The sequence below is a fragment of the Cladophialophora bantiana genome (assembly GCF_000835475.1).
Source record: "Cladophialophora bantiana CBS 173.52 unplaced genomic scaffold supercont1.4, whole genome shotgun sequence".
NCBI classification, from domain to species: Eukaryota; Fungi; Ascomycota; class Eurotiomycetes; order Chaetothyriales; family Herpotrichiellaceae; genus Cladophialophora; species Cladophialophora bantiana.
The window spans coordinates 840,592-866,980 of NW_015971578.1; the positions used below are offsets into that span (position 1 = coordinate 840,592).

General features: G+C 52.2%; 10 protein-coding genes across 10 annotated transcripts; 4 read left to right on the forward strand and 6 right to left on the reverse strand.

The window, feature by feature from the left end:
* Positions 1-208: 208 nt before the first annotated feature.
* On the reverse strand, positions 209-1,262 carry Z519_03087 (uncharacterized protein; the record flags this gene model as incomplete). The annotated part of the gene is made up of 2 exons (XM_016760840.1): positions 209-1,154; positions 1,216-1,262. 2 exons carry the CDS (start codon positions 1,260-1,262, stop codon positions 209-211), a joined length of 993 nt encoding a protein of 330 aa, XP_016622690.1.
* Positions 1,263-2,114: 852 nt separating this feature from the next.
* Z519_03088 (uncharacterized protein) lies at positions 2,115-3,819 on the forward strand (the record flags this gene model as incomplete). Its single annotated transcript, XM_016760841.1, has 3 exons — positions 2,115-3,094; positions 3,166-3,364; positions 3,442-3,819. The coding sequence occupies 3 exons, from the start codon at positions 2,115-2,117 to the stop codon at positions 3,817-3,819; spliced, it is 1,557 nt and encodes a 518-aa protein (XP_016622691.1).
* A 452-nt stretch (positions 3,820-4,271) lies between these two features.
* Positions 4,272-5,520, reverse strand: Z519_03089 (chlorophyll synthesis pathway protein BchC; the record flags this gene model as incomplete). Its single annotated transcript, XM_016760842.1, has 3 exons — positions 4,272-4,508; positions 4,577-5,318; positions 5,384-5,520. The coding sequence occupies 3 exons, from the start codon at positions 5,518-5,520 to the stop codon at positions 4,272-4,274; spliced, it is 1,116 nt and encodes a 371-aa protein (XP_016622692.1).
* An 801-nt stretch (positions 5,521-6,321) lies between these two features.
* On the forward strand, positions 6,322-7,240 carry Z519_03090 (uncharacterized protein; the record flags this gene model as incomplete). Its single annotated transcript, XM_016760843.1, has 2 exons — positions 6,322-6,382; positions 6,435-7,240. The coding sequence occupies 2 exons, from the start codon at positions 6,322-6,324 to the stop codon at positions 7,238-7,240; spliced, it is 867 nt and encodes a 288-aa protein (XP_016622693.1).
* Positions 7,241-7,325: 85 nt separating this feature from the next.
* On the reverse strand, positions 7,326-9,230 carry Z519_03091 (uncharacterized protein; the record flags this gene model as incomplete). The annotated part of the gene is made up of 4 exons (XM_016760844.1): positions 7,326-7,545; positions 7,616-8,208; positions 8,262-8,313; positions 8,377-9,230. The coding sequence occupies 4 exons, from the start codon at positions 9,228-9,230 to the stop codon at positions 7,326-7,328; spliced, it is 1,719 nt and encodes a 572-aa protein (XP_016622694.1).
* Positions 9,231-10,135: 905 nt separating this feature from the next.
* Z519_03092 (uncharacterized protein) lies at positions 10,136-11,800 on the reverse strand (the record flags this gene model as incomplete). Its single annotated transcript, XM_016760845.1, has 1 exon — positions 10,136-11,800. The coding sequence occupies one exon, from the start codon at positions 11,798-11,800 to the stop codon at positions 10,136-10,138; it is 1,665 nt and encodes a 554-aa protein (XP_016622695.1).
* A 511-nt stretch (positions 11,801-12,311) lies between these two features.
* Positions 12,312-14,064, reverse strand: Z519_03093 (uncharacterized protein; the record flags this gene model as incomplete). Its single annotated transcript, XM_016760846.1, has 4 exons — positions 12,312-13,161; positions 13,215-13,560; positions 13,640-13,855; positions 13,914-14,064. 4 exons carry the CDS (start codon positions 14,062-14,064, stop codon positions 12,312-12,314), a joined length of 1,563 nt encoding a protein of 520 aa, XP_016622696.1.
* A 613-nt stretch (positions 14,065-14,677) lies between these two features.
* Z519_03094 (uncharacterized protein) lies at positions 14,678-16,688 on the reverse strand (the record flags this gene model as incomplete). Its single annotated transcript, XM_016760847.1, has 3 exons — positions 14,678-15,114; positions 15,161-15,319; positions 15,395-16,688. The coding sequence occupies 3 exons, from the start codon at positions 16,686-16,688 to the stop codon at positions 14,678-14,680; spliced, it is 1,890 nt and encodes a 629-aa protein (XP_016622697.1).
* Positions 16,689-17,493: 805 nt separating this feature from the next.
* Z519_03095 (uncharacterized protein) lies at positions 17,494-21,569 on the forward strand (the record flags this gene model as incomplete). The annotated part of the gene is made up of 2 exons (XM_016760848.1): positions 17,494-20,512; positions 20,560-21,569. The coding sequence occupies 2 exons, from the start codon at positions 17,494-17,496 to the stop codon at positions 21,567-21,569; spliced, it is 4,029 nt and encodes a 1,342-aa protein (XP_016622698.1).
* Positions 21,570-22,595: 1,026 nt separating this feature from the next.
* On the forward strand, positions 22,596-26,252 carry Z519_03096 (uncharacterized protein; the record flags this gene model as incomplete). The annotated part of the gene is made up of 1 exon (XM_016760849.1): positions 22,596-26,252. One exon carries the CDS (start codon positions 22,596-22,598, stop codon positions 26,250-26,252), a length of 3,657 nt encoding a protein of 1,218 aa, XP_016622699.1.
* Positions 26,253-26,389: the final 137 nt, after the last annotated feature.

The window sequence follows — 26,389 nt, forward strand, 5'->3', positions numbered from 1 at the left end:
TAATTCAACTACCCCGACTAAAACATCAGCTAGCGACGTGAATGTAGCACGAAGGTTATAAACAGGCTGTAGGGCAGGAGAATGAAGTTTACGCGTCCAGAGCGAGTAGGCCTAAAACTTACTTGATTGCCGGCTATGTGTCTGTTTCCTAGTTTTCTTGAACGCGTGGAAAATTTCGAGAAAACCAAACAAGCGTACAAGTATATCATCAGTAAGGCTTCATCCCTGCCACTTTCAGAAGGCGATCAGTCAACTCTGGTGGCTCGAGAGGCTCGCTCCTGTTCCGTGGATCGACCGAACCGTCTGGAAGATAGGCTAGCAAGTCTCGCGGGAAGATGTTGTCGTGCGCCCAGTGCGTCGTGGCGCCGTGGTCGCGGAAGATCTGCTGCTTCATCTTGATGGACTCAGCGCTCGCCAGGGCTGCTGGCGAGTACGATACGTAAATCACCGTGCGGATGGTGTTGCTCTCGGCCTCTGGCTCCGCGCCCCAGTGGATGGTGCGCGAGTCCCAGAGGATCAGGTCGCCGGGCTCGACCTCGACTTTGATGGGCGTCAAGCCTTGGCTGTGAAAGAACTCCATTTCCTCCTCATCGAATACACGCCAATCTATCTTGTCCCATGAACCCGGGTCTGTCTTGGTGTCGAAGTATTCTTCCACATGGTTATTGGATCGTGGTACCACCATCAGAGACCCATCTTCGGGACCTGCCTTACTCAGGGCGATGATGCCTTGGACACACTGGAGACCCCTTCTCAGGGGCGACTGATCGATATGCGGCCAGGGAGGTTTCCTCGGTTTGTCCTTGCGGTTGGGAAATGTGACGTTTAGAGAGTCGAAAGACACCAGAAGCTCTTCCGTTCCCCAGAGCTTTGCGAAAGCGCCAAAGACTCCAGGCTCCAAGCGGGCGTCCCACATGAATTTCTCGTGCACGACCGAGTAGTTTTCAAATGTGTTGATATCTGTCAGAACGGGTAGATTCTCCCTTACCCAGGTGTCGGGATTCTCGAAGTCGAGGGGTGTGTTGAAGGATTTCAGCCAGTCGAATGCTCGTTGCTGGTAACTGTTTGCTCGGTCAGGAGGGATGGCTGCTTTGATGACGGTGTAGCCATTTTTCAGGAGGTCGTCACGCCAATCGCCATAGCGTGTCGACAGCCTAAACGCACGAAGTTAGTGGAAAGCCTGTGGACAATCTTGCTTGGGCGGGTTTTCCTTACGGGATCGGTGTGATTGTCTGGGTAGTTGTGCTCTGAAGACTGCTCATGATGACTGTCTGATGAAGGTTGGAAGTAATACCACATGTATCCAAAGTGTCAATGTTAAAGATACCCGGAGTCTGAATTCTTCGTCTAATTCCCTTTATGTATGTTGTGAATACTCTGGCGTCTGATGTCCGTTAGGGTTCATCGACTCCCAACCTTAGTTCTAGTTGAATTGCAATAGTGGGGTAGAGTATTACCTCTCTTGCCACGAGTTGGAATGCATAGATGCTGAATCCCGCGGCTATGCCGCCAGTACCTCCTTTATGCTATAACATGCTGGGTGACAAGGGGTCGACAGCTAGATTACTCAAGAACCAACTCCGCAATCGGCACCTACATAATTGGGGTCTATGTTATTGACCCACTTTTACCCTAGTGGCGGAGTAAGGGCGGCAAAGCCGCCACCCAAAAGTATGGGATATACCCTGTATACTCGGGAAGAAGCCATTGACCCCGCGTCTCTTGGGGTTGCGGGGAGTCGGCTGGTCAGAACAGGTCGTTTTCCCTGGAACGGGCAAGAATGTAGAGACATACAGGAACAACCCATGTGGCGGGCGAACAAGGAGTTCGGCAACTTTCCTGGGCTTCGTCTCCCCAGACCGGGGCCCCAGATAAGGCCAGCACCGGTTAGTCAGGTAGAGGCTTGAACGCCGTCTTGCCGAGCATCGTCGCCGTCTGGAATGTTTTTAAATGCTTCATTTCCTCCTCACATACCACGACTCGGCTTAACTCAACTCTGTGCAGCTCAGGAGACGAATGTCTGAGAGATTCCGCTAGGGAATTGTGTGTGCCTGCCACTGCTTCAGTTCCATTCTCAGACAGCTGTACTGTCCCCTGCTCCTCGGAGCTTCGACATGGTCAAAGACCAAGATATCGTGGGCGATGCCCTGGCCAAGGTGCTCCCCAAGCATGACAAGCCTTGGTACAGAGTTCCTCGTCTTCTGGAGCTCAACCTGATCCTTCTCGTTCCACTCCTGTCCTCTGCAACCGCTGGCTACGACGGCTCGATGATGAACGGACTGCAAGCGACAAGTTCCTGGAAGGCCTTCTTCAATCACCCCAGTGGCACGCGTCTCGGGATAGTCAATGCGGCCCAGTCGATCGGCTCGGTGGCCGTGCTCCCTATTGCCTGGCCGCTGTCGGACTGGCTGGGTCGCCGATGGACTCTTCTCATAGGGGTCATCACCATCGTTGTCGCTTCCATCATCCAAGCCGCGTCCATCAACTACGGCATGTTCACCTTCTCCCGGATTCTCGCGGGCGCGGGAAGCATCATCGTCACTCAGCCCTCGCCCATCTTGATATCGGAACTTTGCTACCCCACCCACAGAGGTAAATACACGTCGCTTTTCTGGACTCTGTACTATTTTGGGTCTATCCTCGCATCTTGGAGTACGTACGGTACGCAAAAGCACATCGGGGACAGCAACTGGGCCTGGAGGACTCCGTCACTTCTCCAAGGAGCTTACCCGCTGGTGCAACTGTGTTTCTTCTGGTGGGTGCCCGAATCACCTCGATGGCTTGTCGCCAAGGCACGACACGAAGAAGCACGACGAACGTTAGCCAGATTCCACACCGATGGCGACGAGGAGCACCCATTGATCGAATTCGAGATGACAGAAATCTCCCGCGCCATCGCGACAGAGAAAGAAACCGTTGGAACAGGGTGGTCGACACTCTTCAGGACTCCCGGCAACCGTCGGCGCATGTTCATCGTCGCCTTCATCGGCGCGTTTGCACAGTGGAACGGCGTGAGTGTAGTAAGCTACTACTTAACTTTGGTCCTCGACACTGTTGGAATCAAGGACTCTGACACCCAGACGCTCATTAATGGGTATGCCTTGTCCCGGAGTTGGGACTTCCCGATGTACATGTAAACTGATACTAACAGACCATTCGTGACAGGCTGTTGCAAATCTGGAATTTCTGGGCCGCCGCATCAGCTGCATTTTTGGTGGACCGACTTGGGCGACGAACCTTGTTCAAATGGTCTGGGATTGGAATGCTCCTGTCCTTCTCGTCCTGGACAGCTTGCTCCGCCGTGTTTGACATTAAAGGCGACAACTCCGCCGGCATCGCTGTCGTGGCTTTCATTTTTATCTTCGTGAGCTACGGTTCCCACCACCTTGCCTTGTTCACCTGTATTCACTGGCACTAACACCTTAATCTTGAAAAAAAAAGTTCTTTCATTATGATATATGCTACACGCCACTCCTGTACGGGTACACGACCGAGATCCTCCCATACTCGATCCGGGCAAAAGGGCTGATCTTGGAAATGTTTGCCATCTACGGCTCGCTCATCGTTTTGGCGTTCTGCAACTCGATCGCCCTGGACGCTATCGGCTGGAAGTATTACTTGGTATTCGTCAGCATCCTCGTCGTCGGCAATGTGGTGTCCTGGCTATTCTTCCCCGAAACCAAAGGGTTTACGTTGGAAGAGGTAGCCGAGATCTTTGACGGCGTCAACGTGCGAGGGGACGCCGAGTCTGTGCTCGCGCACGAAACTGCCAGCACGGCGGAGAAAGCCACCACTACCGAACACATTGCGAAGATATGAGCGAGTATGACCACAGCCGGAATCATGTGTTGTTTTTTCTTTCTTTCTTTCTTTTTTTTAAGAGAACGAAATGTGGTTGAATACAATAGGCGTGCCGAACGTGTTGTAAAGGCGCAAGAGAGATGGAATGGCAGGGTGTGTTGATATAGCTTCTGGGATGGTAGAATGGCTCAGGGCCGATGTCGAGGAATAACGCATTTGCCATGAGGTTGTGGCGAGAGGTGGGGCTCTGATGTTTCAAGATTGTTTATGTGTTGATAAATAGTAAGCACAATTCATGGGGTCATGTTCCGCATTGTCAGACTCACTTTCACATAGGCTTTGAGCGAAGACAAACTAAATGATCTCAGTAAAGTAATAAGACAGCTTGAAGTAGCGAGAACCGGCTTTGTATCAGAACCGTTTGGGACTATTTATACCCAGGCATGCTTGGCCCGTTGACAGAGCTCTAGCTAGCTCTGGATACCTTCTATCATGACTTTCATGACACCTTCACCACCTCGCCTCACAGTCTCAAACGCTTCCTTGGCCTTTTCGAACGGAAACCGGTGACTGATTAACTTTTGAGGCTGAACCTTCCCTCGAGCTACCAGGTCGATTGCTGTCGGGTATACGCCAGCAACGTATCTGATTGAGCCCCGAATTGTCAAACCCCGGATGCAGGCGGTCATGATTGGGAAAACGGCGTTCTGAAAGACATAGCGTTAGATCAAGTAAACAGTGACTGACAATCCTCCAAGCTTGCTCATTAGCTTACCTCCTTGCCCATGCCGGCTTGAATGTACATGCCTCCTTTCTTGCAGAGCTGAACACCGATCTGCAGACAGCTTTGAGCTCCTGTTGCATCAATCACGACATCTGGTCCGTCGCCTAATTTGAACTCCTGCTTGATGAGCGCAGCAACCTTGGCATGATATTCCATCTCTTGATCCAGACTTAGGCCGGACGGGGGTCGAGGCGGCTCAAAAACGTCGTCTGCACTCTTCATCACGTTCTTGGCCATATCCAATCTGCCTTTGTTGATGTCGACTCCGAGAACAAATCTTGCACCGAAAGCTTTAGCGACACTTTGGACGAGGAGACCGATGGGGCCGCAGCCGAAGACAACGACGTTCTGTCCCCCGCGTACTAGACCGACTCGACAGATTTGGACAGCGCAAGCGACTGGTTCGCACAGAGCGCCGTCTTCAAGGTTTAGATGATCCGGTAGACGGTAGCAGAAGTCCCCAGATGTCTTGTAGAACCTGGATAGAGTCCCGTTGTGTGGAGGGGTTGCAGCAAAAACGGTGTCTGGACAAAGATTGTATGAACCTGAGCGACAATAATTGCAGTGGCGGCACGGAACCCCAGGCTCGATTGCCACCATGTCACCGGCTTTCAAATTCTTGACGGCCTCTCCTACCGAGACTATCCTGCCGGCAGATTCATGACCGAGAACGATGGGAGAGTCGAGAATGAAATCGCCGATCCTGCCTCGTTGCCAGTAATGAATATCGGATCTATTGGAAAACTGATTAGCTTCTCCCCGAAGCTCCCACGACGACAAAGACCCAAAGGCTCTCACCCGCAGATTCCGGTTTGTCCAATGTGTACAATGACATCGTAGGGATCTGTGATAACTGGGACCGGAATGTCCTCAATAATCACCTGTTGGACAGCCTTGAGGACGAAAGAGGGGTTCGACAGGGAGTTCTGGGCCATGTTGACGATGTTGGTGGAAATAGATACCGGGCAACTTGGGCCTGGATGCACTATGCAGAGAAAGCAGCTATTTGCGAGCAATCATAGAAATTTATCACTCAACACCTGTAAAGACTTCTTCTTACCACGAAGTCGCGATCGCGGTTGAGGTCTGTGTGCCAAAGCACAGGTAAGAAGATCTTTGCCCGGATTTTACCGTTCGAAGTATTGCACAGGCCCGCATGAACCACCAAGCAGCAATACTCGGTACACTTCGGAGCATGGGCCTGCGGATGTGATCCCATGGACAGCGAAAGTCCTGAGCCGGCGTTAGATTCACTGCGAACGGGCCACTTCTCTTTCAGAGTGGAGTTCGCAAGGCTGAGGGCGGCAACGGCCACCCAATCCCGCCATGATGGCTGGACTGCAGATCTTGGCTACACTTTGCTAGCCCATGAGCGGATGTGTTTCCACCACGTCCCGCTGGAATGGAACGGGGATCTTCTCAGGAAAGTTTCTTCGACACTGTGCTGGCCTCAGCATTCCCTTGGCGCTCAATGGTCCCAACTTTTAGCGGAATCCCTATCAGGCGATACCCATGACGACCGCCAAAAGCCGAATGAAATCACGTCTCTCCGCAAGATCCGCCGGGCCTCGATGCGCAAAGAGAACGACAATCGTGAGCAGCCGGGGTCCTGTCGTGGATGAGAGGGTGGATGGTCTTCCTCTAACAGCGACTATCCGCACGGGAGAGACTTCTATATATACTCTGTCTTAGCCCAGTTGGAAGCGATCTCTAAATTTCTTGGTCCTGCTTTCGACATGGCACCCGTTCGTCGTGCATTGGAGGACAAATTAGCAATCGTGACTGGCGCCTCGCGTGGTACAATCGCCATCAACCACGGGAACTTTTTGTTTTTGCTAACTGGAGCCAGGTATCGGGGCTGCCATCGCACGGCATCTAGGTGCCAAAGGTTGCAACGTATTGGGCGTCTATACCAGCAATTCATCAACGCAACCGGCCAATGAGCTCGTCAAAGAACTTATTGATACGCACAAAGTCAAGGCAACCATGGTGCAGGTGGACCTCAGTCAGCCAGAGCATGCAACTCCTAAGATTGTGGAGGTTGCCAGGGCAAACTTTGCGTTACCAAACGGTGACTTGCTTGTCGACATCTTGATCAACAATGCAGGCGTTGGGGGTGATTATAGACTTGAAGATCTGCCCGTCTCAGAATTCCATCGCATGTATGCGGTGAACGTGTTGGCTCCACTCATGGTGACACAGGCTGTGCTACCTTACTTGCCACACGATCGGTCAGGGAGAATTGTCAACATTTCTTCGGTAGCGTCATCATTGGGATTTGTCACTCATACCTTGTACGGAGGAACGAAAGCGGCCCTAGAGGCCATGACGAGAACCTGGGCGAGAGAGCTGTCTGAACGTGCGACGGTTAACGCCGTCAATCCTGGACCAGTCGAGGGCGATATGTACTTAGCGGCTGGTGAAAAGCTCTGGAAACAGCTCGAGCCATTTCAATTGAACTGCCCATTGTCCGCTATCCGAGACGGGGTAGACGATCCCGCACTCGTCAAATTGAGCAAGGACAAAATGGGGGGGCGACGGCCGGGATATTGGACTGAGGTTGCTGGAGTGGTGGGAATGCTCTGCGGCCAAGAGTCAGGTTGGTGTACCGGCAGTGTAGTCTGTGCCAATGGAGGCTTCAAATTCACGTACTGATTCTCTTTGCTGCCGTTGCACGGACCTTATGTGCTGAGACCGACTAAGATGGTTGATAGGGATGAAGCTGGATAGAGATGCGAATTTATGGTGTTGGCATACGGACCTGCCCCTTCAACAATCGTGTTTTCATTTGGAGGACTTTCAATATCCCTACTAGTTGGTCGATCACTGAGTCTTTTGATGCTACCCGCTGTAGCATAGAAACGGCCCTTGTTTGAAGAACATCGACGTCCGATACTAGCGAGCTTAGGTTCTGGTTAAGCGAGCTTAACGTTAAGACCACTGTCGCGGCAAAGACACTGCTGGCACAGATTAGCAATTGCGACATGATGTTGCGTCAGTCGTGTTCTACGCAACAAGTGGAAGACTCACGAGTGGCAAATGATCTCCTTGACCGATGATGTTTGCGCAAGCAGCATCTCTGAAACGGAAAGATACGCACAACAGTGTTGCACACATGTGCTGCACCGCTCGAGAATTCCGGTCGAAATGGTTCCGTTCGTGGGGAGATTACATGTGTACATGACAAACGGCCGAAAGATGATGTCCTTGGCAGTGTGGTATCTGTGCAGAATGTTCAAATGCTCGAATGTCCATGATGATGCGCTCTCCAGATCAGGCTTGATATGCTGGGGCAGAAGATCAAACCACGTCTCCAGTTGATGATCTAATTCAGTGGCCAGATTTGTAATGGCGGGTCTGAGTTCCTGCCTTTGGAAGTGATCTTGCGTAGACATTGTATGGTCAACCATCCCAAATCTCCCCGACGAATCTGCGTACATGGTATGGTGGACTCGATTAAAGAGTCGTCGTGCAGATATCTCGGCTAAAAACATCGACGCCTCTGATGTCCAGGTGTGGAACGTAGGTAGAGGCATATTTTCAACGACATGCTCGATTCCACTACGTGGTAGATGATGTTCTGCGATAAGGTCACTATCGAGAATTAGCCAGGAGCTGACTCGCTGTGAGCAACAAATCGGTCTACATGCCATTCGCTATCGAAGATAGCCCATACCAGTCGCGAGAGGGCGGCTGCCGTAGCATCGTCTTCATCCAGTGTCTGCGGCCTGTCGTAGGCGTCAACTGCACTGAAGATTGTTTTTCAAGGGGGCCTGCTGGGAGTTGCTTACCAATTCAATAGAATCTGAACATTCGTGGACGCGAGGTGAACAAATCTCCAAGACTGTAAGGGACGCAGCAGATAACCAAAATATTTTGCTGCAAGAAGCGTCGCTTGCGGAAGAGTTATTGTACTCCAAAAGCTTTGCATAATGTCTGGGACTAAAATTTTCATGGCGGCAGAGAGGTATTCACCTCCAGGGCTAGAAATATTCGCGCCTTGAATCGACGTCGAGGGAGGATTTTGTACGATAGCGCCGACAGCAAGGACCATGAGGCAGAGAGCAGAATCAATGTCGGCCCAAGTGTCTCGCTCTAGAAATTGCCTGTAGCAACTCAAGAAGTGGTTCTGGTCCAGAATCGGTATTTCTCGATGGGCCAATCTGAAGAAGCAATCAACCAAACAGTCCATCTCGGCGCGGTCTATCTCTGGAAACGCTGTGACGTGCAGATTCCCGAGGCGAATATTTTGGGGGAGAATCCGAGCAGACTCCGTCTTCAAAAACATGCCGCGAGGAAAATCACCTAGCAGAGCTCGCACTGGTGTAGTACTGAGCAGGCTTTCCGTCGTGGTAGAATGTTGTCTGGGTATTGTCATTGCTGGAATATCGTCTCTAGATGTAGAAGGGGACGCTGTGACCTCAACAGCACTGGCCAGATGACCCGATGTCTGAGAATGGATTGTCCAGGGTGCCAAAGAATGCGATGTGGACGGCAAATTTTCAGCTAGTGTGGGTACAGTATCTTGCACACCATGAATAGGAGCTTGGGGCACAGCACCTGAGTTGATGCGATTGTGTAAATCCTCGAGTGTCACACTTTGCTGTGTTAGCATCGCTTCGATGCTGGCTATTCGACCTAGCATTTCTGAAGAGCTGACACTGGAAAGCCGCCACAGCTCTTGAACATTTCCCTCACCGGATGGGAAAGAGGTTTCTGGTTGGGGCAACTGCGCCACGGCATAGATACATTCGGCATTGGCATCCCTGCAGAGTCTGCATTTCGGAAGTTGGCCATCACACCGTCGTTTCCTGTACCCAGATCAGCTGACCGTTCCGAATTCCAAACACAGAGCCGACCTTTTTCTGCAAAAGTTACATGCGAGTGCGGCACGTTTGCGTCCTCTATCCATGGCATAGCAATACAACAGAGACGATGGGTGTGTGGTCGAAGAACTCTTGAGGCGGCATATCCGAGATACGCCGCATCAGGCTGACAGAGTACTCGCCAAGCCGTCCACTTCGCGAAAAGATCCGAGGTAACGATATACTGCGAGGTTTAACGGTGTCTACAAAGATCATAAAGAGCGAGTTTCGAAGAGCAATTGAGTCGGGAAGCGGGCCTCAGTTCTCTCACGTGACAGACACGTGATCCTAGTGGCAGCGTCATGGCTCTTGTTCAAACAAGAGTGTGTAATGGTTAGGTACCAGAATACTCCGTATATCTAGATCCCTGTGATGTGCGAGGCTCCTACGAGTGTATGATGACAACAAAATACGAGGACGAGGAGATAGACAGCATATAAAAATCAAGTTAAATCCAATGTTTGCGCGGCCCCGGAATGGTCATTTTTGATTCCAAACCCGTTGATGTCAAGGCCGTCACCGATCCATCATTATCAGAAGCCTGTTCAACCTAGCACTTGGTGCCGGTTTGTATGCTTTCAGTTCGTAATGTACAAATACATTCGGCCGATGACAAAGCATCAGCTTGCCTTCACAAACACGGTCTATCCGTCCCAATATCCTTCATTGAGCTGGTTACCTCTCGTTAAGTAATCACCTCCTCGCGTATCTGTGTCTCTGTACCCGTCTCTGGCTTGATCAGTTCCTCCTCGCCCGCATGATCATCCACAAATTTCCTGTCGCTAACGTGTTGCTTCGCGGTATCTTGTTCAGTCTGCTTATCCGGTGTCCAAGTGTAATCGGCAAAATTGGTTGTCTTCTGCTGCCCCGGTTCGTGTTTGTATGGACATCTCAAGTTTGTACACGGGTTGAAACGGCATGGAACCTGCAAGTGTGTGAACGGGCAATTCGGAGTCTTGCAGTTGGCACCAAACTTGCACAACGGCATTGTTGGGTGCTTGAATGGACAGTTGGGCTTGGTGCAGTTGGGAAAAAACTTGCACAGCTCTTGTGCCTGGAACGCCCTGACTTGGGCCGGGGAAGGATGCTTCCCGACGCACTTCGAATTCTTGCAGGCCGGACCAAATTGACATGTGTCGGACATATCAACAACTGTTCCCTCCGGAGCAGCCGGCGATTGGTGGACATAAGGACAGTCCTTGTTGGTACAGCGAAGGTTGAAGTGACACATCGTATTGGACGGATCTTGTGGCTTCCGTTCACCCTCACTGGTTGGCTGGGCATCCGTGGTAGATGGTTCGGGTCCTGGCGTCTGACCATCACCTTCCATAGCTGTGTCTTGATCGCTTGCTCTCGCAGGGGACTTGATGTGGCCGTTCTGACTGCTACCCCCTCGGCCCCGGCCTCGACCACCTCCGCGGCCACGCCCGGGCTCGACTCGATCGAACAATGATCGACCTTGATTGCTGGGCAGGTTGCCACCTTGTGAGAACGCGGGGTTCGCTGCTCCTGGCATCATTCCAGTAAACTGTGCCAGCATGCGAGTCTGTTGTTCCATCATAGCCATGAATTCCATCTGTTGCTGTGGGGTCATCTGCATCATCCCTTGGCCTTGTTGTCCACCATTCATCATCATCGGATTCTGCATGCCTTGAGCGGAACCAGTCATGCCCATATTCAACGCTTTCTGCATGCCGGGGCGCACTTCTCGATTCTGGATGTTGCGGGGTCCTTTCGGCGCGCCGCGCATATTGGCGTGAGTGTTTATTCTATCGTTGCCACGGACGCGGTGTAAAGCTGAATCGGAGGTTTTGTTTATTGCGCCTCCTCGTCCCCCTCTGCCGGCAGGACGGCCGCCATGTAGACCTTTAGGGCCTCGAGGTCTGTGAAGGATGTCAGAAGAGATGTTCAGAAATTGCCTCGGGTGGGGCACAACGTACGCATTTTCTGGTGCATTATCAACCATGTCCATGTCATACGCTGCAGGTATTGAAGAGTTTCCGTTCTCAGTAGAACCTGAAGGCAGCGAAGTAGGCGCAGCGACCTGTTCAGGTTGTTCTGAGGATTGTGATATTACTGCAGGATCAGAAGCAGCTGCGCCGCCAGACAACAGATTCACCTGATCGAACAACCACTGCGCGAACTCGGTTGTTCCTTTCGCATCCTGCAGCAACTCGCCAGCAAGCTCTGATGCGATCTGATTCTGAGTCTTTCCATTGGCAAGCATGAGGACGATGTATTCCGCTAATGAGGTGTCGTCATCTTGTGTCCAGCCTTCTTCCACAATCTTGGAGTGCACAGCACCGCTCAGCGCTTCCGCCAGCGGCGTCTCGAGAGCGATGGTTGACATCGTATAAGAAGGCGAGTATGGGAGATGTATGTACGGGGGCCGGAAGAAGGAGATTCGCCTCACTGAGGAGGTCAAGTAGAGGAATCGCGGCTTTGCGGTGTTTGCGGCACGATGACAAAAGACTCCTTTGTTGCGCCTTATCGAGTGGGTATTGAATATTCGGAGTCTATCCGGTCACGCCTCTCGATGTTCTGGATAGAATGGCAAATGCGCGTGCGGTCCAAGGATGAGATCAAGTAGATAGTTAATGTAAAGTATTGATGGCTGGTAGCAAGTACGAGAAGGCGACACAATGTTTGCTACGAGCACGTGACTTTTCTGTGGCCTTTAGAGCAGCCAGATATTTTCGATATTTTCGCAGATTTACTAGTGACGAACCGAGGAACATTTCTCATCCCTTCCCGCTGCTTTCGGAGACGCGTTTTGATGCTGCTCATTCCAAGTCCATCCAAGACATCATGTTCATCGCATAGCCACCTACCTAGGTATGCGCCCTTTCTCTGCCCATGATTCAAGCCTTCTCCCTCTTCTTCGCACTCTTGATAAATCCCACTTTCACACCCTCTGCCGGAGTCAGGATAATCTGTGCATGCAGGATGCGTTTGGTCCCATAATCAATGATTTGGTCGAATTCCTGCAGAATCCTGACTATCGTGTACCCCATTTCTACCATCGCAAATTGCTGTCCAATACATATTCTGGGTCCGCCGTTGAACGGGATGAAGTTCCATGCCTTGGGGGTCCAAGTCGCCCAGCGCTCTGGCCACCATTCAAGCGGATCATAAGGAAAGGACGGTGAGATTGGCGGGTATAGGTCTCTTCTTCGCTGCATCAGCAAAGTACTGTATCCTATCACCGTACCCTTTGGACAGCCCACTGGTGCATTACCGTCTTTCCCCCCGCCTCGAGGCAACGTGGTGTCGGTGAGTGCCGATCGGACATTGAACGGGACGATCGGATAAAGGCGTAAGGTTTCGTTGATGGTGTATGTCAGATACTTCATGTCCTTGATCTCCTGATAGGTTGGTGGTCGACCGTCGTCCCCTAAGAATTCCTTGATTTCCGCGCGCAATTTCTCGACAGCTCGAGGATTCTTCGCCAATTCAAGAAAGACCCACGACAATGTCCCAGCAGTGGTGTCGCGGCCAGCCAGCAACAATGCCACAAGCTGGTCGCGCATCACTTTTCTGTCTCTTGTATATCGGGCTAGCGCGTGGATAAAGGTGTCTGAGCGAGACAACTTGGTCTCCAGCTCTTCGGGAGACATTGAAAGTGCCTCGGTGATGAATGGCTCGATGAAAAGGTCCATCGTCTTCAAGCCTTCATAGAAGGATCTCTTGCTGCCGAAGTGTCTCAAAGGTCTGCACAAATTGTAAGCTAACCATACGTGGACAGGTGTTGGGGCGATACATACCCTAGGCGACCTTCCAGGGACTGGACGCGTTGAACTTCGTCAAAGGCAGCGGCGAATTCTGACTGTTCTTTGTCCAAGCTGCCAACGCTGTGGCCAAACAGGAAGTGGGTGGAAGCATCGAGGCTGAATCTGAAGAGAAGCTTATTCAACATGACCGGGGATCCGTCCCCTGGCCCCATCAGCGATATCAATTTGCGAACATGAGTCTCGATCAAAGGCAGATCGGCGACCTTTTCACGGATGAACATGGGGCGAATGAGCTGTCGCGAGTTATGCCATTGTTGTCCGTCGGTGGTAAAAATGCTGTCGCCGAGAAAGTCATACCATTCTTTGTGGAATTCTTCGCCTATTATATTTTATGCAAGGTTTAGCCTCGAGCAGCATGGAGAATCCACGGTTTTCTCTCATAGGTTGATAGCGCCTACCTTTGCCAAAGTCCTGGAATTGGGTCGTCAAAATAGCCTTGGTGTTCTCTGGATCGGCCGTGAACAGTACACGGACATCCACCAAGATATGGAGTTCTGCCGTGTACGAACCCGTCCCTTTGCTGTCGGTCCCGGTGTGTTCGTAAATCCATTCCCAGAATTCCAGAGCCTGATTCCTGAGGATCGCCAATGTTGAGTGAACAGGAAAGTCGAGTCCTGAGGACCAGATGTTAGCAAGCACGATGACCCCCTGTTGCTCGGATAATAAGCAGACCAAATATGAAGCGTGTCGTGACCTGAGGCGATTCAGCACCGAGGGCCAGGACCTTCTTCCATTTTATATACCTCCTAAGGTACACCGAGGCGACATATGCGAGGAACGCCGCAAGGGTGAAATACTGCCATAGACGGAATTGCAAGATCATATTCACAGATAGTGTCAAGCAGATGCCGTTTGCTGTTCAATTCGCAACACATATAACACTGTCGGTGGGGAAGAGTAACGAAAGCCGTGTTTTATCAGGAAAGGCCACCTAGGGCTAGAACCTGGAAGCTCTTGGGGTCGAGTCGGATCTGGAGCAGTAGTTGGGCCCGTGCGGTGCGACCAGGCTCCAGGGTCGCGGTGGTCAAAAGGCTAGTGAGGCCTTGTGAGAGGTGGTAATCGTACCTTAAACCAAACATTCCGGCTTATTTAGCTCATGCCACTCCATGTGAGCTAATAAGGTCTTAGGTGATGAAATGCAGCCTATTGCCTCTTATAATGCTTAATGTATCCATGGTAGGGTGATTGGCATCTTTCAGGGTTTCTCCAACAACAGGAGTTCAGAATGCTTTTCGTATTCCGTTTGGAACTTTACGAAGTACGGCTGCTATTTACTTGTGAACCAATGAAAGCCAGACCATCTCGCAAGGGGATCCCCTTTCAAGTTTGTCGCTTGGGTCCTGGAGTGCTTACAGAAACTCTGTCTCAGGCCACCAGACGGTCGCCCATATACCGACAGATACCGAGTAGTCTGCTTCAACCCTGTCTATCGATCTCTACAAGTTGCACCCACCCTCCATCAAACACCACGTCATGGTCACTGGCGACATGCGGATCCTCAGATCCATGACCCCTCTTTCTCTCCATTCCCCCAGTCTTCTAGTGGCGTCCTCTAGCATCGCTTCTTGCCTTACTCCCGCCCACAGCACTTCTGCCGCTGCCGCAGCTCGAGGCCAAAGCTTTGAATCAAGGTCGCTCGAGTCAGTCTGCTCAGACCACATTAATACTTCGCCTCCCTCAATGCCCTCTTGGAGATCAGCACTAATATTCGCCAGCGGATTATAAGTATACATCTGCCTCCAGTTGTGATAAGGGTTGCAATAGTCAACATATGGCTTTTGTAATTTGCTCGGGTATCCACCTGATGTGTTGTAGGGGACTCCAGGAGGCGACTTGCCAGACGGATAGGGGTTGAGAAAGACCCCAAAACCACCTTCTCATGATGAGCAAAGACCCGCACTCGAGCGGACGGTACTTACAGTCGAGATACCAAAAGTGGTAGTCTCCAAATATTGCTCGATGGCCTCTTTTCAATACTTCTTCGATCCGCTCACTATTCCGCCAAACTTGGACCAAGGTCTGTCTCGACGAAGCACTATCCGTAGCAGAAGGCAGTGTCAAATTCCAGTCAAGAAGCACTACTTTGTTGTTAGCATCGGGCAGAAGGCTTCAAGGCTAGCCGCAACACCGAATCATGCTCTAGGGAAGCTTACTCTCCTCCCAGACAATTGGCTGAAGGCCATACCGGATGCTTGCCACGATGACCTTGTCGATGAATTTCTGTAGCAGTGGCTGCAGCACTCTCGGGTCGTCACTCTGCACTGTTTCGTCGAGGAGATAGGCCGCTCGATTCAACTCATCGCCCCCGACGTGAAACAATGACGTGTAAGGACTCGTTCGCGGCAAAAGGTCATCAAGGACAGTAGCAACAAATCTGTGAACGTCCGATGAATTGAGTTTAAGCTGGCCACTCAAAGGTTCTGCGGCAAATGTTGACCAATCTAATTCATTGAATGCCGCAATCAGGTCGGGATATGCATAGGCCACCGACGCCGTGTGCCCCGGCATGTCAATTTCAATGAAGACCGAAACGCCCTTGGCGGCACCATGCATCTGGATCTCACGAAGGTTGTCGGCGCTCCATACAAAATGGGGTTGATACGCCCCTTTTCGAGCCAAGTCCGGGAGGGAGGGTATCTCGAGAGGCCAACTTTGCGAATCAGTCGCGTGGATGTGCAATCTATTCAGCTTAGTCATTGCCATTGCATCGATTGTGCGGAGGAGGTCTTTCGACTCAAAGGGATTTCTCGCTATGTCAATGCTCAACCCGCGATGACGCCATCTGGCTCTATCGGCTATTCTCAAAGGCGCGAATGGTGTGTACGAACCCGACTTTGTTGAGTGGGCAAAAAACAGCTGTTCAAGAGTCTGAAGGCCTCTGATCGTCCCAATGCTGCCATTTGCCTTGATAGAAGTGATACCGACGTCGTCAATATCGATTAGATATGATTCATCGCCTCCAAAATAGCTTTCCGGAGAAAGCGACTCTGATGTCGGACAAGACTGTTGCTGAATATGCAACGCGGAAATGTAATGACGCGCAGCATGTGGATCAGGCTCAAAAGTCGAATGTCGTTCGTAAAGCTTCCAAGGGACGAAGTTGGACTGTTGGATTGATCGAATGGTCTCGCGTACGGCATTCTGCACAATTGATCTCTCAGAGAAACAATGCTGGTCGCTCTTGTTTCTGGTCATAAAGGCGAGTTGGAGCTTATCCATCAGGCCCTGTGTGAGTCCAAAAGCGCCATTGAGCACGCCTGCCAGATGACTCCCCTGAGAGTTAGGAGTGCCATAGAGATCAACTGTTTTCTCTTCGCAGCGAAGAGTCACATGGAGGGCTGGATCGAGCCACAATACTCGATGACCAGTTCGGATCTCAGCAGGTTGGGGCCAAATCGCAAGGCAAGGCGTGATAGACACCAGGATGAGGAGATTTTGTGGCAGCATTACAGGGAACTGTTGGCAATGCAACCATCGGTGTCTTCCTGGGCGACAATTGAGATGATGAATTGCCTGCCTGAGAGTGAAGTTAAGAGGTACACGGAGCCAGGCGAGCCTATACGAAAAATAATGGCCACGGTCAGACAGGACCTTCTTGGCAGCAAACCAGAGTAAACAGCAATTCCTCCACTGTTGGTGCGAAGTTGACCTTCTTCTATAAAGCAGTACTTCATTTACGTTGAGAGATAGCGATACCCTATCTTATATCTATACTATTAACTATATTGATATACCGCGGCCACTTAGTCGTGATCAAGTACTCTTCGGCTACACCAGGCATTGCGCCGCCAGCCTGGGAAGGTGTCCGTTTATTCTGTCAGACCTTGCCGCTTCATTTTCCACTCGCCGAGTCGGTTAGAAGACGATGGGGACGGCGATCCGGTGACACGGAGGTTTGTTTTTCCGTCCCGGAGGACCTACCAAGTGGAAGACCCGAAGTATCCAAGACCTCCTGTGTCTTTCTCCACATCCCGGAATATAACCAGACACCAACGTCCCTTTTCCGCATTGCATCTTCCCGTGCCTTGTGTTGGTCTATCACAACACCTGTCACCTATTCTTACCCTTTCCCCTGATACAGTGACAGACGTCGCTCGTCACTTTGCTTACCTTGTCCTTCGAATCAACTTGTGGTGACATTTTCATGCTTGCCACACTCTAACCCTTCCAAGCGTTTTCGGTTTCTCCGTCCTGCTCTTTCGGTTTCTCCCCTATCGGTTCTCTCGAGGCTTTCTTTGGAGCCAACACCACCATGGCCACTGCAACGGCAGATCCTACCGCAAATGCCAGCTCCAGCACGACCAAGACTCCTGCTCAACTCATGCAGGAGAAGCACGAGGCTGCAGAGGCGCATCATGTGACGGTCGAAGATGTCGTCGACGAAGACGACATTCAACATCCTCCCCCTGCCCATCATCCTGCAGAAGAGGCGGAAGATACCACAACCAACACCAACGGGGCTAGCAACGTTCCAGTGTCGGCAAAGGCCGCAGGAAAGCAAAAGGCAACTGACAAGCCTCCGGTTCTTGACACTCAGTCTGAGGAGGCGTTCCCATCTTTGGGAGCCGCCACGAAACCTGGCACCGCTGCCCCCGCGAGACAGCCCGGTTGGATAGCCAGTGCTTCTGCCAAAGCTGCTCCAACAAATGGTTCTCCCGCACTGGGATCCCGCCCGACCTCTTCCGGTGCTCCAACGCCGGCCTCGACGCCCGGTGCGCGGACTCCTGTCACCACAGCCGGCCCACGCAGCAACGTCGTTCTTCCTGGAAGATACCGCGACTCCTTTGAAATCGACAACGCCGATCTGGACAAGAGCAAACCTCTGTCACGCATCTTGAACGACGTCAAAAAGAAGTTCAATGTCATCGTTACTCCCAAGTCTACCAATTTCGCGACTCGAACCGAATTCATTGCCGAGGGTCCCAAAGCCCGGGTCACGGAGGCTCTGATGTACGTCTCTAAGGAACTCACGCTCGAGAAACAAGTTAAGTTGGAAATTCCGTCCACCGTCTCCGCCCAGATCATTGGCAAAGCAGGTGCGAACATCAAGAAGCTTGAAAACCAATTCAATGTTCGCATACATATTGATCGTGATACGAAACCCGTCACGAGCCCCGAAGATGTCAGGACGGATGTGGTCGAGATTCGTGGGAATGCTGCTCAAGTTCGGCAAGTCTACGAGCAGATCTCAAATCAGGTCAAATCCCTGCAGCCGAAAGTCGATCTACCCGTTCGCAACATTCCTCCGGAATTCTATCCGTTCATTGCTGGCCGGCACGCAGATCGTATTCAACAGTTGGAGCAGGACCGTGACGTTCGGATCAATGTGCCGCAGTACCACACGTGGCAGCAACAACCGCCACCACGGCCTGCCGAGGCGGACCAACCCCCTACCTTCGTCCCTCACGGAGACAATCACATCGTCATTTCTGGCGACCAAGCCGCTACATTAGAAGCACGGCTATTCCTCGAGCAATTGGCCGAAGAGCTCCAGAAGGAACTAGTGCTGGAAGAGCTTGCCGCCGAACAGATTCTACATCCATACATTGTCGGCGAGCGCGGCATGGACCCTCTGAAGTTCTTGGAGGAGACAGGCTGTGCTGTTATTCTCCCGCCGCCCCATCATGAGACAGAGGATATCCACATCATCGGCCCCAGAGACAGGCTCGAAGCGGGTCGGAATCTTGCCGAAGAACTTATGTCCCGAAAGCACAATCGAGCCGTCGATATGCACAAGCATTTCAACGATGCCCCTCAAGGTCCGGAGCGCCACTCAAGAGCACTTGCCCAGTACCTTCAACAGAAGGCTATTGAACGAGAATTCATGAAGTCTCACGGTGCAGAAATTATCTTCCCACCAAGCAACAGTGCCTCCCCGAGCTGGACTGTCATTAGCAACGATCCCCAGAAGGCACTGTCTGCGCGCAACGAGCTCTCGAAAATCACTCAAGCCTATCCTTCGGCGAGAATCCAGTTGGTCGAAGTTGATCCCTTCTTCCACCCTCATCTTGAACAGATGCATGCAGCCAATCTGAGGGATGATCTGGGTGTCCATATGATCGTGCCTGAGGACGGCTCGGATCCCGTCGTGCTAGTCTACGAGGGTCCTTCGCAGGAGGAGCCTTTTGCGATTCCTCGCACGAAGCCCAGCAAGGCTGAAATGGCCACCTTTGAGAAAGCTCTTCAAGAGGCACAAGCCTTGCTACTCAGTAACATTCCTCATCAAGGTATCTCTGTTCAGGATATTCATGTCCCGAAGAAGTTTCAAGACAAGGTCAAGAGATTTGTGAACAATGAGCCTAGACCTGTCCCTCCGCAGGCTTTCCCCGTGCAAGTAGACTTTGGCGGCGCTAGAGGCGGTCCAAGACAACCCAATGGTGTCTCTAGAGGCTCACCATCCGAAAGAGTCTATCTACGTGGGCCAAGTGAGGTAGATATCGCGGAACTCCGCCAGAAGATCGAACAGTTCTTACGAGAGGCCGAAGAAGACGAAAAGGAGCGTGGATATACAACAACTTTTGCGTTTCCAACCAAATTCAACAAGAATTTGATCGGAAAACAAGGTGCCAACATCAAAGCCCTGCGTGAAAAGCACGACGTAGAGATCGACACTCGCGAAGACGGCCAAATCTCCATCAAAGGACCGGCAAAGAAGGCTGAAGCTTGCAAAGCGGAAATCCAGCGGCTTGCCAAACAATGGGAAGATGAAGTCAACTTCGCAATCAAAATTGACCCCAAATACCATGGCATGCTCGTGGGCCGGAACGGAGAGAATCTGCAGAAAATCCAAAGCAAAGTTGATAACGCGGTGCGGATTGACTTCCCGAAAGTGCAGAAATTCAGCGACGATGCCTCTGTCGCCGACACAGCGAGCGAAGCTGGCGTTGGCAGGGGTCAGCCTCAGGATGAGATCAGGATACGAGGACCCCGAGCCAAGGCCGAGAAGGTTCGCGACGAACTGTTGAGTCTCCACCAGTACTTGGTCGATAACTCTCACACTGCAACTGTGTCAGTGGCGCAAGGACAGATCGCCTCTCTCATCGGCAGGCGTGGTCAGGAGATGGAGAAGCTCAGAGCCGATACAGGAGCTCAAATTGATATTCCAAAAGCCGATGGCTCTGACCGTGTGACAATCCAGATCAAAGGCACCAAGCAGCAAGTCGAGAACGCCAAAAAGGAGCTAGAGAAGCGATCCAAGGCCTTTGATAACATTCTTACGCGCACTGTGACGGTTGACAGGAAGCACCACCGTGCTCTGATCGGAGCTGGCGGTATGTTTTACCCCGAATTGCACAAGGAGACACGCTGACTTTTACAGGCTCTCACATCCAAAACCTTGTCGCCAAAGCAGGCGGCACCGGTTCTAGTGCGGAGCACGTCCGATTCCCCCGTCAAGGGGACGAGTCTGATGAGCTTACTGTCAGGGGTACAGCTGACGTTGTTGAGAAGATCGTGGCAGCCATTCAATCCTTTGTGGACGAGCGAGAGCACCAGACGACCGAAACACTTGATGTACCCGTAAACCAGCACCGTAAATTGATTGGGCCGAACGGCAGCATTCGAAAGAAACTTGAAGAAGAGTTCAGCGTGACCCTCAATGTGCCTAGTCAGGGCACTGGACTAACGGGTGTGAAGATCATTGGTCGTCCGGAAAATGTCTCCAAGGCCAAGGAGTGCATCCAAGGAATGATTTCCAAGCCCCAGGGTGAAACAATCATGGTTCCACGGTCTCTGCACCACATTGTTTCCAAGAATGGTGCTCTGTTCCGGGAGCTTTCTCGAGATGGCATTCGCGTCGATCACAACGGACACAAACCACCACCAAAACCTGCTGCAAACCGCGGACCACGGACACGGACAACAAATGGTGAAATGCCACTGATCACTGATCAGCCTGGGGAGGAGTCCTACTCGTGGGATATCGTCTCCAATCAGCAGGGACTTGATGGTGATTCGGGAGAGATCCCTTGGGTGATCATGGCCGGCAGGGACTCTTCAGAGGACACAGTCGCCAAGGCGAAGGACAAGATACAGTCCCTGCTAGAGAAGGCTGCCGAACCTCAACACACGGGCTTCCTGATCCTTCCCGATCCCAGACTGCACCGCCACATCATCGGACAGGGGGGCTCGACCATCAATGCTATTAGGAGACAATCGGGTTGTGACATTCAAGTTCCAAACAGAAATTCTGGCAAAGGCGAGGAGGGAGAAGCTATCACGATTGTAGGCAAGGAAGATGGTGTGCTGTCAGCTCGGGATATGATTCTCGAGGAGATCAAGAAGGCCGAGGCTGGCCGAAATTCGCCGAGGGGTGCTGGTCGTGCTTAGAGAGCCATGCAGCGACATTAGGCGGTTGTTGGCAGATCAGCAGACTTCCGCCCGTTAAGAGGTTTGTAAGAGTACTAAAAAGATGCTGTTTAGTTGAGCCTAGTGAGGGACGGACGCAAGGCTCTGGGGGAAAGAAAAAGTACCGAGTACGCAGTTGAATAATTTGGGTTGAAAAGTAGCGCAAAGCTAGAGCTTGGAGCAAGGACTGACTCTCTGAGAGGAGGATGAATCCATTCGAGCAAAGAGACCTATCTAGCTAACCATACAGAGAGTATCATCTACTGACCTAGTGACAAGAGGCAGCTATGGTGGGCATCGTGCTTGATTCCCTCCCATCCCTGGTTGATTGAGTAAATACGCCTCGACACCTCCTATTGAACCAGGTGTCAGGCTGCCAAGGGGGATGAGGGCCTGCAGCCTCTGTGCTCGTGTTACCATCCGTACCACCCTTTGATCATCCCGACGCCGTGGCCCCTAATAACCGACAGGCTTTTGAGCTTGCAATGCAGCCAGCCGCCCAATAGTCTGCATCCACGCGATCGGCAAAGCCGAGCTGAAAACCAAGTGGCACGCTCGAGGTCCTTCGCTGTTAGAACGATGGCCTTCGTTGACAATGAGCATTCCGTTTACCTTTGGACATAGAGGTACTCTATCCTTCGTCTACGTTGTTAGCTGTGTTCGATATAGCGGCTGCCCCGCCGTTCTTGGGCCCTCTTTGGCTTCATCATTGAAATAGCGCTGTGTATTCTGGGTCAGACTGTGTCACTTGTCTTTCAATCAGGCCAGGCTGCCTTCGATCAATGCTTGCGGCCATAATCCTTCCTGTCCTCTTTCCATCTTACAAGATACTCCCTTGTGGGTGCTGCTCTAGGACCTGGTATGCTCCCTGCTTTCATCCTGGGTGCTGCATCGAATGTGTTTCCATAAAGGAAGAGCCCGTGGCCTGGACGTCTGCTTGTCGATCTAGTTACACGTCTAAGAGCCCACCCTCCGGTGGACGCTCTTTCAAGCACCCACTCCTGGGTAATGGCTGAAGTTGGCCTGGCTGCCAGTCTAGCTGGCCTTGTATCTCTAGGACTCCAAGTCTGTGCCGGCTTGATCAATTACTACAACGCATACCGCGAGGCAGAAAATGATGTTGAATGCCTTTGCGACGAGACCAACCACCTCACGCAGACCTTGAGGCTCTTCCAAAGATCAGTTAATGACAGCCGCATCGACACGGATCAAGAAACCCAGGTCGCTGCACTGATCGAATCATGCAGCGGCCGCATTGCGGAGTTGGACACTGAACTGAAGAGACTTTTGAAATACCGGAAAGACGAGCGTCGGTCCATACGGAAGACCATGTCGCGCACGATCCGCGTGTTGTATCCCTTCACTGCCGACACGGTGCGCAGACTTCGAGAAAGGATATCTAAACTCAATGAGATCTTGCAGCAGGCCGGCACGTCGATTCTGATTAGCCAGAGCAACACCATTCAAGATACTATCGACCAATTCTACACCAGGGAAGACTCGAGGGAGATCATCCGCTGGCTGGATCCACCGAGCCCCAGATCTAGCCACCTGGACGCTTCTGCGAAGCATAGGCCACAAACGGGATCCTGGCTGCTCGACGGCCCAGAGTTCGCAGAATGGAAGAGCTCACCTCGTTCTGTTTTGTGGATCCAGGGAAATGCTGGCTGCGGTAAAACTGTTCTTTGCTCTGCCATCATTAACTCACTGATGGAGGACTGTGAGAGCCAAGCAAATGCCGGAATCGCATACTTCTATTTCGACTTCAACAATCAATCCATTGCTCAAGATCATAATCGACTTCTCCGATCACTGGTTGAACAGCTGTCATCACAAAGGGGTCACCTTCCAAAACCCCTCGCATCGCTTTATCAACGTTGTCGCAATGGTACAGTGCAACCTACGACGGTTGATCTTGTGAGGACCTTACAAATTATCATCGGCGATTTTTCACCCTTCTATCTGGTCATTGATGCCGTGGACGAATGCAAGGAGAAGCAGGAGTTCTTGAACTTTCTCAACACCATCATGCAATGGACCCTGCCTCAAATCCACGTTCTTGCAACCAGTCGCACCGATATAGATGCCGAGATCCGCAATCGCAAATGGAAGTGTGCCACTGTTGTGGTTGAAGAGCTTGTGGTGGACGCTGATGTGGAAAAGCACGTCCTTGCAACCCTCGAAGATGACGACGTCCTGAACAGATGGGACCCAATCCAGCAGCAAGTTATCGCGACATCGCTCATCAAAGGCGCAAATGGGAATTTTCGGTGGGTGGCATGTCAAATTGGAGCTCTGCGAGAATGTCACACCCTGGCCGAGCTTGAAGATGCTCTCAACCGCCTGCCCGCAACCCTGGAAGAAACCTACGAATGTGCGCTCTCAGCAATCACCGATGCGAGAAAAGAGGCAATCAGGAATGTGCTGCGGTGGCTGTCTTTCTCGGCAAGACCAATCCGGTTGGAAGAGATTGCGGAAGTTATGGCTGTCGACTTGGCCGCGACGCCACGACCAGTCTACGATGCTCGAAGGCGGCTGATCGATCCTCAAAGGTTCTTTCATACGTACAGCACCTTGGTTCGGGTATTGACGGTCAAGACCAAGACTGTCACTTATAGAGAATTGCGGTTGGCTCATCTTTCCGTCCGGGACTTTTTGGTCTCCTCCAGGATCCGCGATGGCAAGGCCTCTTATTATGCGATCGACCCCTTATCAGCGCACAAGAGCATTGCGGAGACTTGCTTAATTTACCTTCGACAGTTTGATACGCCGCTGACCCTATCGTCGAGAAGTCCCGAGAGCTATTGCCTCGCCCGCTATGCTGCCAAACATTGGCCTCATCATGTCCAAGCCGTGGCCGCTGCGGCTGAGAGGGCTATTTCTCCGACCACCGGCCAGCCCCCAAAGCTGGCCAACATGGACCAGAACGCTCCCGTCATAGCGCTCATCGTCGAATTTCTGTTGTTGATCCTGAAGGTGCTCAACCTCTCGTCCACGAGTCCGCAAGTGAAGGACCTTCCGATTGACCTGAATTATTTGTGTACCGAGCTTCTCAGCGCTCAAGATGCCCAACTGCACAGCCAGATTCTTTTCTATGACCCGGACACGCCGTGGATGGACCAACCAGATATTGCGAGGACACTGCACACTCTCCCGTCTGCGTTGTACTATGCCGCACACGCCGGCCTAGTTGGATCAGTCAGATTGCTGTTAGCCAAGGGCATTGACGTCAACGCATTAGGCGGGCGCTACGGGACCGCTTTGCAAGCCGCAGCCTGCAAAGGCCACACGGACGTTGTCAAAGTACTCCTGGCGAATGGTGCAAATGTTAACCAGGAGAGTGGAGACTACGGAAATGCCCTACAGGGTGCGTGCGCCTATGGTCACACGAGCTGCGCGAAACTGCTCCTCGACCACGGCGCTGATATCAATGCTCGAGGTGGCGAACATGGCACGGCCCTACAGGCAGCGGCATTCAACGGATATGATCAAGTAGTAGCGATGCTGGTTGAGAACGGAGCTGAGATCGACGCATTGGACGACCAGCACAAAACGCCGCTCAGCTGGGCAGCTAGCGAGGGACACACCGAGACTGTGAGGCTGCTTCTTGATCACGGATCTGATTGCATGATCCAAGATGAAAGTGGCTGGACAGCTTTGGACGAATCCGCTCCGCCTGGCTTTGATCATATCGTGCAAATGCTAATCAACCATCACCGGCCTATTATTTATTGCAAGGATACCACAGGCTTCACTGCTTTGCACCACACTGCAGGACAGCGCCATGAATCGACGGTGCGCATCTTACTCGAGAGCGGCATGGAAGTCGACGTGCAGAACCAGTACGGCCGCACGGCCTTGTTTCAGGCTGTAAGCTCCGGACACGAAGACACTGTTCGGTTGTTTCTTCGGTACGGAGCAGATGTCGACATTATTGACCAGTCGGGGTGGAGCGTGCTGCACATGGCGGCCTATGTCGGGCATGTCATTGTCGGAGCATTGCTGTTGGATTACGGAGCCGACATGAGACATGGCAAGGGCGGCATGACGCCGCTACACGTCGCGGTGCTGCGGAAGAACATAGACTTTGTCGAGCTTCTGCTGGAGTATGACGCCGATGTTATGGCTCGAAACGACGACGGTCAGACTGCGCTCGACCTCCTTCTCTTGCATCAGACCGGCGAGGTTGCCAGGATAGTCTGGGAGCTGGGCATTGAAAACCAAAGCGCCACAATCACCGGCCTGCGCATCGCCGCCTCTGCGGGCCGCGACGTGAGAATCCGCCAACTCCTCGAGCGCGGCGCGGACATCAATGCGAGAGACGAGGCGGGAATGACTGCCTTGCTCTGGGCCGCGGCGACACGACGGGCGTCGACCATGAAACTGCTCATCGAGAACGGAGCGGATGTGAACGTGAGGAGCGACTGGGGATCGACCCCGTTATCATACGTCCAGGACGACCCTGAACTGGTGACCTTGTTGCTGGCCAGCGGGTACAACATGGACACGTCGTCCGCGGGCGGCGGCAAGTTCGACGACACCAAGGCAGATCCGCACGCGGGGGATTATGTCCTTGAAGAAATTCGAGTCTTGATTGAGGAGCGCATGAACGAGCCGTCGACAGCAGGCGAAGATACGCTGTCCAGTTCAGGCGACTCGGAGTAGGCTGTCGTTGCTCTCTACCTCTATCTAGTTCCTGCTTACGTATTACAAGTTTCACGGAGACAGAGGTATGTACGTAGCACCGCCCTCGTTGGAGGTCTTGTACTCGTGCGGTTTAGGCACACTCTCAGTTCGTACTG